General features: G+C 35.0%; 1 protein-coding gene and 1 pseudogene across 7 annotated transcripts in view; both read right to left on the bottom strand.

The window, feature by feature from the left end:
• The window catches only part of LOC132629972 (protein SHOOT GRAVITROPISM 6), a 38,920-nt gene extending 32,706 nt beyond the window's left edge, over positions 1–6,214 (bottom strand). For 2 of the 7 annotated variants that reach the window (XM_060345430.1, XM_060345428.1), the window contains exons 1-9: positions 6,060–6,213; positions 4,770–4,860; positions 4,625–4,679; positions 4,123–4,254; positions 2,798–2,869; positions 1,013–1,114; positions 836–923; positions 346–424; positions 189–252 (exon numbers count right to left, since the gene is read on the bottom strand). In XM_060345430.1, the coding sequence (XP_060201413.1) occupies positions 189–252; positions 346–424; positions 836–923; positions 1,013–1,114; positions 2,798–2,869; positions 4,123–4,254; positions 4,625–4,679; positions 4,770–4,860; positions 6,060–6,099 (723 nt within the window). In that variant the 5' untranslated portion in view covers positions 6,100–6,213. Of the gene's footprint in view, positions 1–188; positions 425–835; positions 932–1,012; positions 1,115–2,797; positions 2,870–4,122; positions 4,255–4,624; positions 4,680–4,769; positions 4,861–5,790; positions 5,813–6,059 lie in introns of those variants that run through there. The other 5 variants (XM_060345429.1, XM_060345431.1, XM_060345435.1 and 2 more) reach the window with 5 other exon arrangements.
• An 8,471-nt stretch (positions 6,215–14,685) lies between these two features.
• LOC132629771 (uncharacterized) lies at positions 14,686–16,602 on the bottom strand (annotated as a pseudogene).
• Between the last annotated feature and the right edge of the window lie 1,859 nt (positions 16,603–18,461).

The following is an 18,461-nucleotide window of genomic DNA, read 5'->3' on the forward strand; positions in this document are numbered from 1 at the left end:
AGAGTAAGTTGACCTCAGTCAAAGGTACTCCACAATGAAAGCAAAGTTGATCATGACACTTGTTCGACCATCACGAGAACTTCGGTAGACTTGTAAGAAGTGAAACGTAAAAAATATTGATGAAGACAGTAACTACATATAAAGACAACATTTTTAAAATTGTTCTAAAAAGAACTGAATAGGCAAACCTTCAGATCCCGTGAAATTGCCCAAACTCTCAATAACAGTTCAAATGCAGAATTCAAGAAGGACCTGCACAGTCGGCGCACTCATATCACCATGAATAACTAAATGAATATCCTTGAAGAAAATCAAAACCAGCCAGAAACAGCAAATTGGTCTCACATGATATCAGCATCTACAACTGAAGACTGAGGGAAGTCTACACTGCACTGCCAGCAAGACTGGCACCAACATTTGAATGCTGGAAAAAGTAAAAAACGTAAGTACCTTCAATGAAAACAAAGGACACAGTTGAGCAGTGAAGTGTAACATAAGTTACTAGAACAACAGCAGTGAAGTGTAACATAAATTACTAGAACAACTTTTCTCATGAATAAATGACTTCGTGATTTCTTTTTTTTTTTTTTTTTCCTTTTGATGAAAAAGGTAAAATGACTTCTTGATTTCTATCCCTCTTTACCAATCATGTGCACTGATATAAACTTTGCAATGAACAGAAGCTTCACTTTCTACCAGAATTTATAGAAGAAAAATGCTCATTGCTTTTAATTAGAAAGTATTTAGGGGTGGTTTCCACAACACTCTGCTATTACTTTCGTCTTGCTTGATGAGTAAATATATTTTAAATTGGAAGAGAAGTGGGGTCTATTACCATTTGCAAAAATTGGCCGGTGGATGTCCCTCACATTTCCAAGAATGGGCACCACTCGTGCCAGTACACCCTTAAGGTGAGGAGTAAACTGCAAAGCTTCAAATATCATAGATGTAGATCAGATAAGTAACTTATGTCATAATGTTAAAGCGACCCACAAAGTATTTGCAAACAAACCGAAAACAAACCATCAGATGATGCAAAGTCTGCAAGAATTTGAACCATGGCTGGAAGCGCTGAATTTGACCCTGAGAGATGGAGGAATATTTCTTCCATCATCTGCCACAGACAATTAAAGAATTAAACTAGAATAAAGAAGCTTCAGAATATCAAAAAACAAGAAGAAAGAAAGAGTGCTGGACATACAAGTATTTGTCAGAAAACTGTGCAACAAAAACTAAACAATTAGACATTAATACAAAAGAAGATAACGAGCCAGATCCTTTGTACTTTTTCGGGGGAGACGAGTAAGTTTTTCAAGGAAAAGAAGCATTCTTCTCTGTAATCGGACATTAGCAACTACGACAGAATGTACAACTTAGTGTAAATCATCTAGTGCTGAGAAGAATAAAACACTGCCCAGCAGAAAATAACTTCTACCACATAAGTCTATTCAGAGGGTAATGCATAAACAAATGGAAGTTAGATTAATTATGATTGCCTAATGTACCGCACCAGCTAGAAAGGAATTTCAAATGGTCTCATCGATGTAAAGGTGTTCAATATTCTAGCTACCATAAAGGAACAAACATGCAAAAACTCCAATTCACTAACGACAATCATAATGTTCTTGGAAGTTGAGACGGTATGAGATATGTGAAAATCGAAAAACCGTTTTGCTAATGCATTTTGAGTGTGCTCACAATCTCCCCATTCATTCCATCTAGTCAAAGTCAACCCATAATATCACTTTAAGAGCATTAAGATTATTGCTAGGCAGTAAATACAGAGTAGCTCCTTCATCGACCATGGGTTCTACATCATTAACTGAAGCCACGTTGCACTAAAAGGAAAGTAAGGAGATACAGCAGTACCTGGCTATGAAAACGGATTCTTTCTATTCTCAAAAATTCTTGCATTTCTTTCTTTCAACAAAAAAGGGCCGGGAAAAGCCTCTATCGAAGTTTGTGATTCTATTTCTGCAACTGTATGTTGGTCCACATGGAAAGAAAGAACAACAACAACCGACCCAGTGTAATCCCACGGGTGGGGTCTGGGGATAGTAGATTGTACGCAAACCTTACCCCTGCCTTGAAGAGATAGAGAGGTTGTTTCCGATAGACCCTCGGCTTAAGTAAAGCATTTCAAAGAAGAATGAAAAAGGGAATACAGAAATAAAAGCAGTAACAACAACAACAAAAAAGTGCGAAATGGAAAGCAGGACATATCATTCAGAAGAAAGAACGGTAACACAACAAAATAATGCGATAACCGAAACTCAAAAAACACAGGTGGTAACAGAAATCGAAGAACAAGAAACTACGAGATAATATTAATACCGTTAAGAAAGTAGATGCAAGTACGACCGTCAACCCTATCTCGCAGGAAAGCAAGGGAACGCGCAACTACCAAGTAACCTACTACCCTAATCCGTGACCTTCAAACCCTCCTATCTAAGGTCATGTCCTGAGCTTACCGAGGCCCCTCTCTTAACACTTTAAATTTTTAAATGAGGTGATGCACAAAACTCAACAGAGCTAATATGGAAAGCAATGAATAATTGAGGAGTTCCACAGCAACATTTAGTAGTTTGACAAAATCAACTCTACCACAAAGCTCATAATTTTCTATTGACAGTCATATAAATAAGAAACATGAATGATGAAAGATATGTTCATAAGATAACGTTCTCTCTTGTAGAATCTATTTTCATAAAGACAAAAGAATATATATTAGAAAGCACAGATTACATTCGTCTGCTAAAAATCTATTTTCATAAGAAAAAGAAAAGCACACACTCACCAGATCAGGCATATGTGAACCAATTGATACGAGTACACCAGCTGCAGCTCTTTGCCAGTCAGCGTTAAGTTCCTACCATGAGATCAAACTAGTTGTTAGAGTAATATGAATATTACCAGCGTTGCACCGGACATAGAGGATGTAAAATTGACATCCATTATACAAATAAGGAAGTACGAAACCCACATCAAACAACATGGACAAAGAACCAACTCTGACACCAATCCAAATTTTGGTGGATAAAACTAATAAATCCACAATAAGGAAACACAAAACTAGTAGTTATGATCATTATAGTTACCTTTATCCCAAAAAAAAAAAAAAAAGTAGTTATGATCATAACAAGTCCAGCCAATCCTCGGAAACGTACAAGAAAGAACAACCAGCGTACAAAACATCACATTCGATATTCCAATAATGTGACATTATACTTGAGGATACAACAAAATAATCAATCTCCACCAAAGACCCTAAATTGAAACTCTAAACTGCTACATGTTGATTCCTAGGACATCCGTTCATGACAAACGGATGCAAGGGTCCAACAGCAAGTTCGTCCAAACCAATTGCCAGGGGCGGAGCCAGGTGGAAGCAAGGGCAATCCCCTTCGCCGAAAAACTACACTATATATACATGGTTAAAATTATTTTTATGTATATATACTAGATGTTGAATCTCTTGGCATCTTCGTGTATTTACTTGTTTATTTATTTGAACCCACTTAGTGAAAATTTGGGCTCCCGCCACTGCCCACTGCTTTCTCCTCAACCTCTATATAAAAAGTTGGAAATTTTTCAAAAATACTTCTGTATGCTAATTCTGCACCCATGTCACAGAAAAGCGTAAAATGATGAACCTGCCTTTGGTTAGTGAGCATGGTGACATAGCTCCTGCTCCAACTGTTAAATCAAATTGTAGCATAAATTTAGTATTCCCTCGGTTTCAATTTGTTTGTCTTACTTTCTTTTAGTTTGTTTCAAAAAGAATGTCACTTTCTATATTTAGTAACTCTGTACATCCAATATCGTACATAGCATATTTAAGACCACAAGATTCAAAGGGCATTTTGGCACATTAGACACATCTTCAGTTTAAGACCACGATTCAAAAGTCTTCTTTATTTTCTTTAACTCCATGCCGAGTCAACCTAAGATAAACAAATTGAAACGGTGGGAGTAGTTTGGAATTTTTTGAAATACATATGTATGCTAATTTTGCACTCATGTCCAAAAAAGCCTAAAATCATGGATTCCTGGTAACGTAGCTCCTACCCTAGCTGTTATATCAAATTATAGCATAGATTTAGTAAGGGCAGTTTCCTTTACCTTTGTTGAGATCACCTCAGAGGTGGCAATTTTGGCCAACTTTCCAAGATAACTAGGATCAACATCTCCCTTATCCAAAGCCTGAATTGCCACTGACATCACTTGAAATAAACCAGCTATATTTCCAAACCTCTGAAATCCATAACATCCCAATTAAGAACACTACAATAAAATATCTAAGAGATAATGGTCAAAAACACACCTGCATTATCACTTTTTCGCGAGTTTCATACCCCAATTATCAGTTGTTCCCTTTTCCGTACGTAAACTATCACCATCTATGTATTAAAACACACCTAGTTGAGTAGATGGTGCTAGTTCAAGTAGAAAATATCGAGGTTTGTTTTAATACATATATGGTGATCATCCAAGTAGGAAAAAAGGAACAATTGATAATTGAGGTGTGAAACTCACGAAAAAGTAATAGCTCATGTGTGTTTTTGACAATTAACTCAATATCTAAGAAATGATGAACAAACAAAACCAAATTCCAGAACAGTACCCGTCGTCCACCTCTTGATACTGTTAAGCAACAATCAAGAACCAGTAGTGGGTTTCTGAAAGAAAACAAAATACAATAAACTCAGAGTGACCTGCAAAAAAATAGAAAGAAGACTTGGAAACATATAACTAGGAAGTGGACATACAAGAAAGTTATCTCCTTTAGAGCAGCCATTGACGATTCTCGTACAATTGGTGAATCGTCCGCCAATGAACATACCAGAACTTGAACTGCCTCTATAATAACACAACATCCAATAACCCAAAACAACAAAAATTAAATCCAATCCAAAAAAGAAAGAATTTGTTAACTTGAACTGCCTCTATAACACAACGCCTAATAACCCAAAACAACAAACAAATAAATCCAATACCAAAAGAAAGAATAATAGCACACGACCAATAACCCAAAAGAACAAATAAATAAAACCAATCCCAAAAAGAAAGAATTCTTAACTTTAACTGCCTCTATAACACAAACCCAATAACCGAAAAGTAAAAATAATTAAATCCAATCCCAAAAAGAAAGAATTCTGAACTTGAACTGCCTCTATAGCACAACCCCCAATTACCCAAAAGGAACAATTAGTAAATCCAATACCAAAAATATAGAATTTTTAACTTGAACTGCTTTATATTAGCACAACCCCTAATTACCCAAAAAGAAAAAATTAAGTAAATCCAATCACAAAAAGAAAGAATTTTTAACTTGAACTGCCTTATAACACAACCACAATAACCCAAAACAGCAAATAATTTTTATTTTATTTTTTTTAGCAAATAATTAAATCCAATACCAAAAAGATAGAATTTTTAACTTGAACTGCTTCTATATAACACAACCCCAAAAGTAAAAATAAGTAAATCCAACACCAAAAAGATAGAATTTTTAACTTGAACTGCCTCTATAATAACACAACCCCCAGTAACAAAATGAACAAATAAATAAATCCAATCACAAGTAAAAGAAAGAATTCTTAAACTGTTACCATTCTCAAAAAAAAAAAAAAAATCTTAACTTGAGCTGCCTCTATACCACAGCCCCACAAACCAAAAATTTTAAAATAAATAAATCCAATACAAAAAAGAAAGAATTCTTTAACTTGAACTGCCTCTATATTAGCACAACCCCAATAATCCAAAAGAATAAATAAGTAAATCCAATACCAAAAAGAAAGAATTTTTAACTTGAATTGCCTCTATAACACAACACCAATAACCCAAAAAGAAAGAATCTTTAACTTGAATTGCCTCTATAACACAACACCAATAACACAAAAATATCCAATCCAAAAAAAGATAGAATTTTTTTAACTTGAACTACCTCTATAATAACACAACAACCAATAATCCAAAAGAGAGAAAAAATAATTAAATCTAATACCAAAAAGATACAATTTTTTTTAATTAAATTGAATATTGGCAAAAAGGGTTACCAGCAGCAGGTACATAATTGCCAGAACTGGAAGAAGCCATTAATTTAGGAGATCGCCAAAACAGAGGAAAAACTAACCAAAAACAGAGTTTTTTGTGAAAAAATAAAAATGAAAGAAGATACAAGTAGAGAGAAAATGAACCAAAATGGTTCCTTATGTTTGAAAGTAGGTTCAAAATAGGACCCTAAAGTATACAGGGTTAAATATTTAGTCTTTTGTTAAAATATTTAACAAGTTGATGAAAATAGCGAGATAAAATAATTAACTATAAACACTTAGGGATGGTTTGGTACGATGGATAAGCAAAAATAGTGATGGAATAAAAATTTAGGTGTCATTTGGCCATAAAAATTATTCACTTTTTTCCGAAATTTTTTTTCACTTTTGGGCGTTTGGCCATAAATATTCCGAATACAACTTGAAGTTGTATTCCGGAATACCAAAAACTCAAAAAACTTATTTTCCAAAAAAAAAATTACTTTTTTACAACTACATTTCACCAAAAACTACAATTTCAAAAACTATGGCCAAACACAACTCCAACTCCAACTTCAAAAATTCCAAAAAAGTGAATTTATTTTTTATATTTATGGCCAAACGGCACCTTAGTATCACCTTATTCTTTGTTTGGTTACTAACCGTGGGATAAGTTATCCCAGGATTAAAAATAGTGTTAGGATAACGTATACCCATCAGAGGGTGGAATAGTAATCCTGGGATAAGTTATCCCAGGATAAAACAATAAAATTGACTAAAATAGCCCTGAGATTTTCAAAACTCTTTTTCTACTACATAAGGTGGAAGGTATTTTTGTAAACAAACAACTTTTTCTTAAAAGTTATGCAATGCATGTTACTTATAATACAACAAACCAAACAATCAATAAGAAATAATATCAGGATAACTAATCTCAATATAACTTATCTCAACATAATTAATCCCACCATAACTTGTGTTCAAACCAAACAACCCCTTAGAAAGTCTAATCAAATCTTAAAATATGCAACATAAAAAACTGCACTAGACACTATGCCAACATACCTAGTGTAATCTCACAAGTGGGTTTGGGAACGGTAGAATGTACGCAGACCAGACCTTACACCTACCTTGTGAGGTAGAGGGGTAGAGTGTACGCAGACTATCGGTTCAAGTAAAGCAGAAAAACATCAGGAAACAATAGCAGAAGAGACAACAACAACAACAACAACAATAATAATAATAATAATAATAATAATAATAATAATAATAATAATACAAATAATAAAATAAAAAATGCAATAATACAAGTAGCAAAACTTACACCTAAGTTGAATCAAATTCTACAAATATATCAATAACCGCAAAAAACTAAAAAAAATTGCACTCTATATTCATAGTTTCCGCAGGACTAAAAGTATTAACTTTGGATAACTTAAAGGACTAAAATTGTTCAATGTATACAGTATACATAAGGGACTATTTTGAAATCACCCTAAAACATAAGGGACCATTTTTGTCATTTTCTCGTACGAGGACAACGAAGCAACAGGTTGTACTCAGATTTGTAGAATTGACAGGTGTTGTGTGCATGTGTAAAAGGCTATAAATATTGTCGAAGGCTAAAATTATTGCATCACTAGAGTTAAAAAGTATTTGAAGAAATGCTTTATTAACCGTCCATTTATTTTATGGTGAGATCATATAATTAGGCCTATGCTATGTGGGTACGTCAAACTCGTAATATTTATTTATTTTACTTTATAATCAAGAAATAGGCCAACTAGCACTTTGGATAATGCTCCCTACTTTTCTCCACTTAAGTTGATATGGATAAAAAGGGTGATCATAACAACTACAAATATTATCAAAAATATTATTCAATTTACAAGAGTTTATCAAAAACATCAGAAAACAACAATTTTTTTTTTTATAAACCTGTGACATTGAAAAAATAGGAAAAGACTTGATAGAAGAATTTTAAGTTTAAAACAAACCAATCAACCTGATTTACGAATCCATTGTAAAATCAATGAATTCTACAAATTTAGGAAGAATGGGGATTGTAATTCATTTTCTTATAATGACAAGCCGAGCAGCTCGACTAGAAGAAATAGGTGGATAAATTTTGCATTATATTGATCCTTTTATTAAATTAGAAACTTCCTACTTGTAAGTTTGTGAAAAAGACAAAACAATATTGTCTAATTATCTTTCTTGCAGATCTTGTATTGCATTCTTACCTAGAGCAAATTCCTATTTGGGCACCAGATTGTCCCCTTTGGGACAACAAAACAAAAAGACAATTCTAAAATTTGGTAGGGAAGAAGAAATATGCTCGAGCAATAAAAAATAAAAATAAAAGAATCCTGAAGAAAACCTTAAAAGTTGCCTAATTGGACATCACAGAATTTCAAAAAATAAACGAGAAGAAGTTTTTCACAATTACAAAACTAGAACATGTAATGGACTCAGGTTGCTGCTAAGAATCCAAATTTCTCCTCTAAACCTGACCATTTGAACGTTCTATTATCAGTACAAAGCTCTTGTCCTTTAAGAAATGGCATAATTAACAAACATGCCCTCAGTATGCCTTCCAACTTTGGTTGTGCACATTAGGCACCTCAACTCGTCTCCGCTTTATCAGTTGAGCACTCCTACTTACAAAATGTTCATCTAGACACCTTCAAAATTTGTGTCTCGTCAGTGCCACATCGGCATTTGTGTTTACGTGTTCAACTTTGTACAAGTTGAGGTGCCTACTTGTGCACACCAAATTTAAAGGGCATACTTACCAGTTAAGGCTAAGGATTTGAGGTCCTGTTTATGTATTATGCCTTAAGAAATCAACACAATCATGGTTGCAAGTCAAAATGATTGGTCTAATGAAGCAATTGCTAGTTATTACTATAAAAGTCTTTACAACTCAATAACCAAAACTATATACAAATTTTATACCAAAACTTAACCATAGTTGCTGAAGCTGTATGACCAAAATTGTTACCCTCACCCCTCCCCCAGGGGAACTAAGAAATGAAGGCATATAGTAATAAGTTTAGTTGAGGTTATAATAAGTTATGACCAAACATGTCCTCCATCAACCTTCTTCTGTTTCTTCTTTCTCTTCTTTTCTTGTTTTGTGTCTTCCCTTGATTCAGTACGTTTCGTGAATCCTGAGCGTAGCGCCAATATCTTTGCATCTCGAAATGGAGCATCTGACCGCGAAGATACCAATTGCTGAGGACAACAGAAATATAGTCTATTCACACCTAATGAACTTAGAAGAGTCTTGACACAAAATCAAAATCGCAAAATAGAACCTACCTTGAGATGTTCCATTGCAGCAAGGTTGAAACCAGCGATATCTTTGAATTCCTGTGATAGTCAGACAATTCATATCAAAACAAGAATCCTCTATGAGGACAATAGTTCCGTTTATAGGCTTAATATGGGGTGATGTGTGCAGGTACTGAAATTCATGGACATGGTTTAATAGTTTCGGATAGGCATAGCAAAATTAGCCCATGAAAACATGACCAGTTCAAGCATGGGCGGGTCGACCCGCCTATTTATTAGCTCAACTCATTTTAGCCCAACCCATTTCAGTCCATATAAAAAGTAGGCTATATGTAGCCCGAATTGACCCACATAAACCTTGTCAGAATATTTGTAAGACTTTTTTTTTGTTGCTTGATATGTTACATATAGTCATAAATTTTAACAAAATATTAGGTACTCAAAAATTATAAAAGAATTGGCGGGTTGGGGGGTGTCATTGACCCGCCCGTTTTACACTCCTAGTTTCGGCTTTTAGATAAAAAAAAAAAAGGAACATTTTCAACTTAGCTAAAATCTCTTAAAAAAGTCGTAGCAAAGGTGTTCATCGAACTTACCTTATGTCCGACACGAATGTCTTTTAGTTGGGTCAAGAGGGGTCTGGTAGAGACAGTTGAAACCAGCTGGTCTTGATGAAGTCGACATTGCAGTGTTTCTACCCTAACAACAAGCTCCACCTGCAAGAAGAGTAGAAGGATAACTACCCTGAAATTCAAGATTGGACATAGCTTGTGAACAGCAGAAGACAGGAACCTCATTCAAGTAGAGCATACTTTCTACAATTACAAGTCCGATAACAATATACCCCGTGAAATCCCACAATGTGGGGTCTGGGGAGGGTAAAGTGTGCGCGGACCTTACCCCTATCTCGGAAGATAGGGAGGTTGTTTTCGAAAGACCCTCGGCTCAAGAGAAAACACGACGAGAAAAGGTTAAATAAGCACAAACAGTTCAAAGCAATATGGAAATGAAACTAACGAAAGCGTAAAAGTCATGATAAAGCAGTCTAAGAAAAAGAAGCACTAGCTGCCGTAGATAAAACAATTACAAGTCCAACGACATAATATTACGTACTTGATGTTGACGTGCAAAAATGTGCTGATTACTTATCTTACTTTGTACAAAAACAGAAAAAAAAAATTGTTGATTGCTACTGAAATTACCCATTCTCCACTCTTTTCGAGATTGGCCTTAATATCAGAAGATCCTATTCAATTATTCTGTTAAAAAAAAAAAACACAACATTCGCGTTACAATATAAATGCAACAAATTCTACATCTCCTTGAAAGAAAATGTTAACCTTATCTGGTATAGAGGCCCAATTATTCAGGTATGACATGAGCTCCAAAGCATCAGAAAAGGGTAAAGCCTGCAAGGATTATTTAAAATACAATCATGTATATATAAGACAAAATCAAAATTGACAGGATACAAACCATTTAAACTCAATTGAAAAGCCAAATGCAAAGAGATACCAAATGTTACTCCCTCCGTCCCATAATAAGTGTCACCTTAGCCAAAAACACGCGTATTAAGAAACCAATAATGCAACGTGAAGTTTACCAAATTACCCTTATATAATAAAAACAAATTACTTTTTCCTCTTGATTAGAGCATGCACAAGTAGTAAATCTTTTGACATTGGGAATCCAACAATACCAAGTTACTATGTGGTTTTTCCAATCATCTACTTTAACTTATCAGTTTTTGTCTAAAGGTAAAATTGGAAAAAACTAGCCAATTTATGTCTTAGTTTTCTAAGGTGACACTTATTATGGGACGGAGGGAGTAATATTGTGTAAAACTTGGAAAGTTGAATTAAGGATTCTGTGGGATTGAGTAGGATAACATATTATTGGAGTGAGATATATAAGTATAACCACCATTAGAGAGATTAGAATAAACTAAAGTTAGGTTTCTCAATGATGTCATTCTATAAGATGCTAACACAAGCTAGATGATATGATTTAGGAAAAACACAAGTATGGCAAAATTATAAAACCCTACGAGATTGAACATAAGATTTCCATTTGGGCTAGTTTCAAATTAATTTCACCACCCTCTAAAGGAAGTTTTATCTCTTGTTACGCACCATCAGAAGTTAAATGGGACGGACCAATAAGCTTCCCATTATAAAAAATAAACCTAATCTGAAGCCCACATTTAGGCACGGTGTCTCCAAGTAGAAATTTGCAAACTTAAGCTCAATAGAATATGCATGGTACATGGTAAAACCCACAAGGCTCGCTCTGTTGGTTGAGCATGGGGCTTTCATAATGGAGGTCTCAGGTTCGAAACCCCCTGCCTGCGATAGCAGGTAATTTGCCTTCTGGGTCGAGCTCGGCGCACGGGGTTTGCCTAGTGCGAGTTACCTCTTCTGTGTGGTTTGCGAGCTATTGCACTGGAGGTGGGTTTACCCTGTGCGCACCCGAAGGGTAACGGCTGCGGATTCCCATGTCATCAAAAAATAGAATATGCATGGTAAAGCTTTAACCTCAAGTGTATGGAATAGCCAAGATGCATTAGAATTGAAGCAGTTGAATAACATTTCAAGTCAGGAAATAATTACTGAGAAAACTGATTTTCCTAATTAATATGAAATCTTATTTTCAAAATAATCACTTACCAGCAATGTTTGCTCCAGATCATTAGTATGAACACTAGATAATGCATGAAGAACATAATCAGATAGAGAAAGCTCAAGCATGAGAATATTCGGCCTGAATTCTGAAACTCTACCCTTTGATTTATCCTCCTACATGTAAAAGTAGCATTCAGCATTCATGAAATTACCAAGTCAAAAATCCTGATAACAGTTTCATTTTTTTATTAAAAAAATAATAATTAACTAGCCACTTATTACCCTCCATATCCAATCGCCCAGTTCCAAAGAAAAAGGAGAGCAAGGAAAAGACACATATATTTAGATAACCACCTCTTTTGACAACCTTTGTTCAGCATTTTCTCTATAAAAATCTTGTTCGTCTGTTACACTAAAAATATTTTGGATAATTCAAAAATTATTTTATGAATTTTGCATCAAGTAACTAAAACCACACTACTTTATTTTCATTATTTTAACTCTTTTTCAGTAAAGGTAGAACAATCAGAAGAAAGAAACCTGATGTTCAGCAATTCGCTTCCGTTCCGCATCTGCCATGTCCAGTGCTTCTATAATAGAATCTGTAGCAGTAAGAGTTTCTTGAGTCTTTTTCCCTGCTAATGCCACAGCTCCCTCCTCTGGAAGTTCTTCCTTTGATCCATACTTGTTCTCGAATCCATTGTCAATGTCTGATTCAAACATCTCTTCCAATCTCTTCTCTTCCTCTTCCTGCAAATCCAAGTAGCAAGTCATAATTATTTGCTTAAACTGTCTAAAGCTGATGCGGTATTTCAGGCATTAACACAGAATACCTCAAGAAAGAGTCGTTCTTCAGTACGATCCCAACGGCGTAAGGACCGATCATGAGATCCTGTGACAATAAAATCACCAAGGTTGCTCATAGCAAGACACCAAACTTCAGCATGGTGACCTTCAAGGGTTAAAAGCAACTCAAACTTGTCAGCATCCTTGTACTTCACCAAGCGATCTTTCCCCACAGTAAAAAAGTAATGGGTTTTGCGTACAAACTTAACTCTCATAACGCTGCCATGATAACAGAGTATCAACATTGTTAATTGTAAAATACCTAGTTGAATACTAGATTACTTAATAATGTAATCAAAACACCTATCAGCATGCGCAAAAAGTGACCTATGACAATCCCCGAAGTCTAGACCCCAAATCTTCACATTTTTGTCCGCAGAGCCACTGACAAGCAGATACTCATCTGAAGAAATATCCATACACAATACAGGAAGATTATGACCGTAGAGTGAAAGAAATATCTTGAGTGAATCCATATAGTAGACCTGAAAACATATGGACATCATAAGTATTAGGACTAGATAAGATCAGACAGAAACAAGAGCCTTGACATGAACTAAAACACAAATCCATTCACTAGACTACAAACAACAATGATACAACAGAAAAACAAATTGATTTAAAAGTTTTAACAGTGTAATGGAAACAACCTAGAATTCAAAGCTAGACAGAAAATTTGGAACCTGATTTTAGGATCTTGTCTCAGTCACAAACGTTTTCCAGGCTGTTCAAATGGGTCTAAGTTAGGGAACAAGATATTTTAGGAAGTAGGTTAACTTTTACCAAGGACCTCAAGGGCTAAACCTAAGGTTTCTCTGTTCAGCTTACTAGCGTAGCACTTTAACTGGAGAAAACCATTGTTTGATTTTGCTTGAGAAGTTCTGATCTTTTATTATTTACAGATCCTACTTCAACGTATTATAGCTTCCTGCTTTCAGCGTCACCAACAAACATAGCTCACACCAATAATGAGGTCGGCGATAAAATATCAAATGTATCCTTTATCAAGACAAAAATCTAAAATGTTGAGAAATGACAAGGTGTAATGAAAAATATTGCTTTTCTTCTATGCCATAAGCTTAGAGGTAGCTGGTAAAGCATAAAAAATAAACAAATAGTAAATAAGATGCAGCGAGTAAGCCAATGATTAAAATTAAACTCAAAATTGGGCAGAAAGATATATGGCGAACAACGCCAATTGCAAGGCCTTATGAAACTGATACGAGAAACAACATTTGTTTCTAAAAACATGGGTACCAAATAATGTTTCCACAAGTCCCAAGAGACGAGAATTTCCAACTTTAAAGTTGTTCTTCAGAAATCATAACACGGACACTTCAAATAAGTTAAGACTGTTACCTTTACTGTGTTATCCAACAAGGCAACAACAATAAATTTACCCTCAGGGCTCGCAGCAACAGCCTCAACATCTTCATTCATCTTTAAGCTCCTTGTGGGAGATGCGGTTAAATACTTAGACTCATGTATGTCGATAAATAGAGCCCATCATTATTCACCAGCAGGAATAGAGGTTCTCTTATCATAACAGAAACTAGTGCATGTAAAAAAAAAACGTGGTTGTAAGAATCCCTTTTGTATCAAGGATTTGACATATTTATACCAGACAAATGCCTATTCAAATGAGAACCTCAGGGTCCTGATCACTTCCATAGAAGTACTAAAGTACAGCAATCAGTTATTCTATGCTACTATTTCTTTTGTTTATAAGCACTATTATATCCCCCTTTTTTAATAAGTATAAGAGCACCATTATAGCTGTTGAGCAATTATATTACTATGTGGTTAAGTATAAATTATCTTTTTCATAGGAATCCAAGGATCTCTCCTAAATCATCCAACATGAACGGCAATTTGTCATATGTTTTTTACATAGAAAAAGTTAGATTACGCACTTTGCCAGCCTTTTGCACCATTTGAAATTCCCAGAATTTAATGTCATGATCGGCGCTGCCAGTGACAAAACCTGTTCCATCTGGAGTTAAGCCTATTGACTGAACAGAACCGCCATGGGCTTCCACTACTTCTACACAAGTACCGCTTCTAACGTCAATAAATTCCAGGGTTCCACCTTTTGTACCAACAACCGCATAATGGTTGCCTGGAACAAACAGTCCACAGAGACCATATCCTGAATCAATTGTGCGCAGGCAAGAACCAATAGTTGGGTTCCATATTTTAATTGCACTGTGACTAGTCGACATCAAAAGAGTGTTATCTGAGCTGAGAGTAACACTTTTGACATCAGCGCGATGCCCCTGAAGCTCAATAGCACTCAATTTAGTAGTTGAACTGCTTTCTATAGCATGAAATTCCAACAAATTATTGGTCATAGACAATGCTAAGGTAGCCAATGAATTCGTTGAAGTAACTGGGGAGAATGAAATTGAGGAGATCTTCTTTCCAGCCCGTAGGATCTAATGAAGCTTGAAGATATCCGAGACTGTAACAGCAGGATTGCTGCCTCCTTCAGCTGCAATATCCATCTCTCCGTTTTCCGTTGCCTCCGAGCCTTCTTTGGCAGCTTTCTTCTCCTTCTTTCTACTCATTCTTCTTTTCGCTTTGCGTTTAGATTCAGTCTCATCCAGCACTCGGAATACTTCCACTGTCTTCCCTGCAACTTGACAAGCCAGCAACTTTCCAGACTTATTAAACATCACTGTTGCAACTCTATCCTTGGTTTGGCGCTGAATTTCACCAAATGACTTCAGTACTTCCCATTTGTTTTTGGTAGGCAAGTCCTTATTTACATATGTCTCGCTTTTGTTAGCAATCAGTTGTCCATCAGCTAAATCATGCTTTATAGTGTAAAAACGAAGCTCAGGGTCAGCAGAACCAGTGACCAGATATCTTTCCTCAGGGTCAATATCTATGGACCAAATTTCAGTATGATGGCCAATTATAATCTGCATGCAATGTTGAGTATCAAGATCCCACACCCTAAAAAACTTGTCCTTAGAAGTTGTTACCAGTTTTTTGCCAGAATCTAAGAAAACGAGATCAGTAACTTGCAACACAAATGGCAATGGAACAAAATTAGAATTTCACAAGTAACACATGATGAAGTCAAAAATGAAAAATGTGTTATCCCTAGTTTGAAGATAGTATGAACCTGAGCATGATGTCCCCGAAGGCGAAACAGGCCAGTCTCACCCACCACATCCCATAAGATAACGTCATTATCTTTGCTTCCTGACGCTAGTAATGATCCAAGCTTATTGTATCTAAGGGCCGTCACAGCCCCTTTATGCCCATTCAGTGTGGTTTCACATATCCCTTTCTCGGAATCCCAGATTCTAATGCTTCCTTCAGCATAACCACTTGCTATCTGCAATTAAGTCCAATATATCACTACTAAAACCATGAAAACAAATCGTAATACATGCACAACTAATACCTGCATAAGTAATACACAACTAATACCTGCATAAGTAATACATGCACAACTAATACGTGCATAAGTAATACATGCATAATTCTAACCCACTACCAAAACGTCACCTTAAATACACATGCATAGAAAAATGCAGGAAAAAACGAAGGAAAGAGAGATTATTTACATGTGATGATGAAGAAGATGAAGCAATTGATGTAACAGCAAGTGAGTGTCCTTTTGAATTTGAAGAAGGTAAAGGAGTTAGTGTTTTGGTACAAACACCTTGCATAACGTGCCATATACCTATTTTCTCTAACGCAGTTGCTAACAAGTGTTTGCCTGAACTGTCATAAGCAATGTTTGATTCACCTGATACTATTACTCCAAATGACAATGCCGGTTCATACATGTGGTAAGATTTCAACATTATTAGGGTTTAAGGTTTAGGGTTTAAGGTCATTATGTTTTCTTTCCTATGTTTTTGTTTTGCTATTTATAATCATAACGTGTGAAGCAGTTTGTTCATGCCTTAATTAATATTACGGGTATCTACTACAAATTCAATACATATCGAGTAACTAATTTTTTGGGTTTAGGGTTTAAGTCTCGCTTAGGGATTAGGGTTTAAGCTCTAATTCTGTTTTCTTTCCTATGTTTACTGTTTTGCTTTTACCTTATTATTTTAATAATAATCACAATGTGTGAAGAAATTTGTTCATGCCCTAATTAATTTTAAGGGTATCTAATACTACAATTCAATAGATATCGAGTAACTTTTTTTTTTTTTAATTTTTTTTATTCTTAATTGGGATAATTGGTTTATAATATTACGTCTAACTCTTTTATTTTGCATTCTATGTAACAATTCTTTCTTTTATTTATCATTCAATAATAATGTACAAAAATTACAATATGACTTATTTGCCCTTAGCAATATATATCTTTCATTAAACGTCATTTATTAGTACGTATGCTTGTTTTGCTTTTTTATTTATTCAGTTAATTTTTAATGCTTAGATAAAACTAAAAAGAAAGTGTTGACATGTTCCAGCATTATACTACATCTTCTTCACTCGTCAATAACGTGGTGCAATAATTTCAGTCCATTGTTCAAATCTAAATTACCAAAATCTATTAATTTTCTTTTTCTTCATTGCCCATTTTTCTGGATTTTCACATATCATTCAAGAAATTATAATTCAATCAAACTTTCAGCATAAACCTATTTTGCTTATTCCAACATCCCGTTGTAAATAACCAAATCAAAGATTGTTAAATGTTTCACTTAGCGACTCTTAACGAAGACGTTTCACAATTTTGCTAATGAATTTTTACATTTTTTTGGCACGGATTATCTTTCAAAGGCACTAGTCTTTAATTTTTGGCCCTTAAATTGCTCTACTTGTCAATTTTTGTCCCTCAAATTGCTGCTCTTTAATTTTTATCTTTCGCTTAAAAAAGTGACCGAAAATAATCCGATCTTCTAGGTTCAAACCCCCGTTCATTCAAAAGAAGAAGAAAAAGTTTGCAAGGCAAGGCTTTGCAAAACATTTGACTTATAACGCAGAACAAATTTTTTCTTAAGGCAGAGGTTTGCCTTAAGGAAAAAAATTACTCTGCTATAATTCTTTTGCCCGAATAGGCTTACTTTTGAACAAAACTGTGCCTTGTGATTTTTTTTTTACCAAGCCGGGGTTCGAACACAAAATTTCGAAGAATTTTAGTCGAAAGATAAAAATTTAAAACCTCCCCCAAATAAGGACAATCGTGCAAATTAGCGGAATTTTTAGTGTGGTCACAGCCTCCCCATTCATCCAATCTAGTCAAAGTCAACCCATAATATCACTTTTAAGAGCAAACTAGTTCAAAGATGGCACTAGGCACTACAAGGATAATAGAAATGGTAGAACTTACATCCCAAAATTGAACCAAGTTCTAAAAATAAATCAATAATAGCACAAACTACAAAATCACTTGTATATGTGATTTTCTGCTAATTTCCTTTATTTTCATAGTTTCCCGCAAATCTCACAGATAGAGTTCGTAAATATTTGATGGAATTGAGAAGTGTTTATTGAAGGCAAGGGTTAGGAATATGCTGAGAGTGTGGTCAAACTCTTAAGAATTGGTTTTATTTTTAGTTTATAATCAAAGAAATTTCGAGGCCAGCTAGCACGCCGAATACCTTCTTCACTTAAACACCAAGTTTTGTTGCAATAGTGTTTGAACTCGTGACATTCACCTAATTCATACATTACGCATTGCAAC

The sequence above is a fragment of the Lycium barbarum genome, chromosome 3 (genome assembly GCF_019175385.1).
Source record: "Lycium barbarum isolate Lr01 chromosome 3, ASM1917538v2, whole genome shotgun sequence".
NCBI lineage: Eukaryota > Viridiplantae > Streptophyta > Magnoliopsida > Solanales > Solanaceae > Lycium > Lycium barbarum.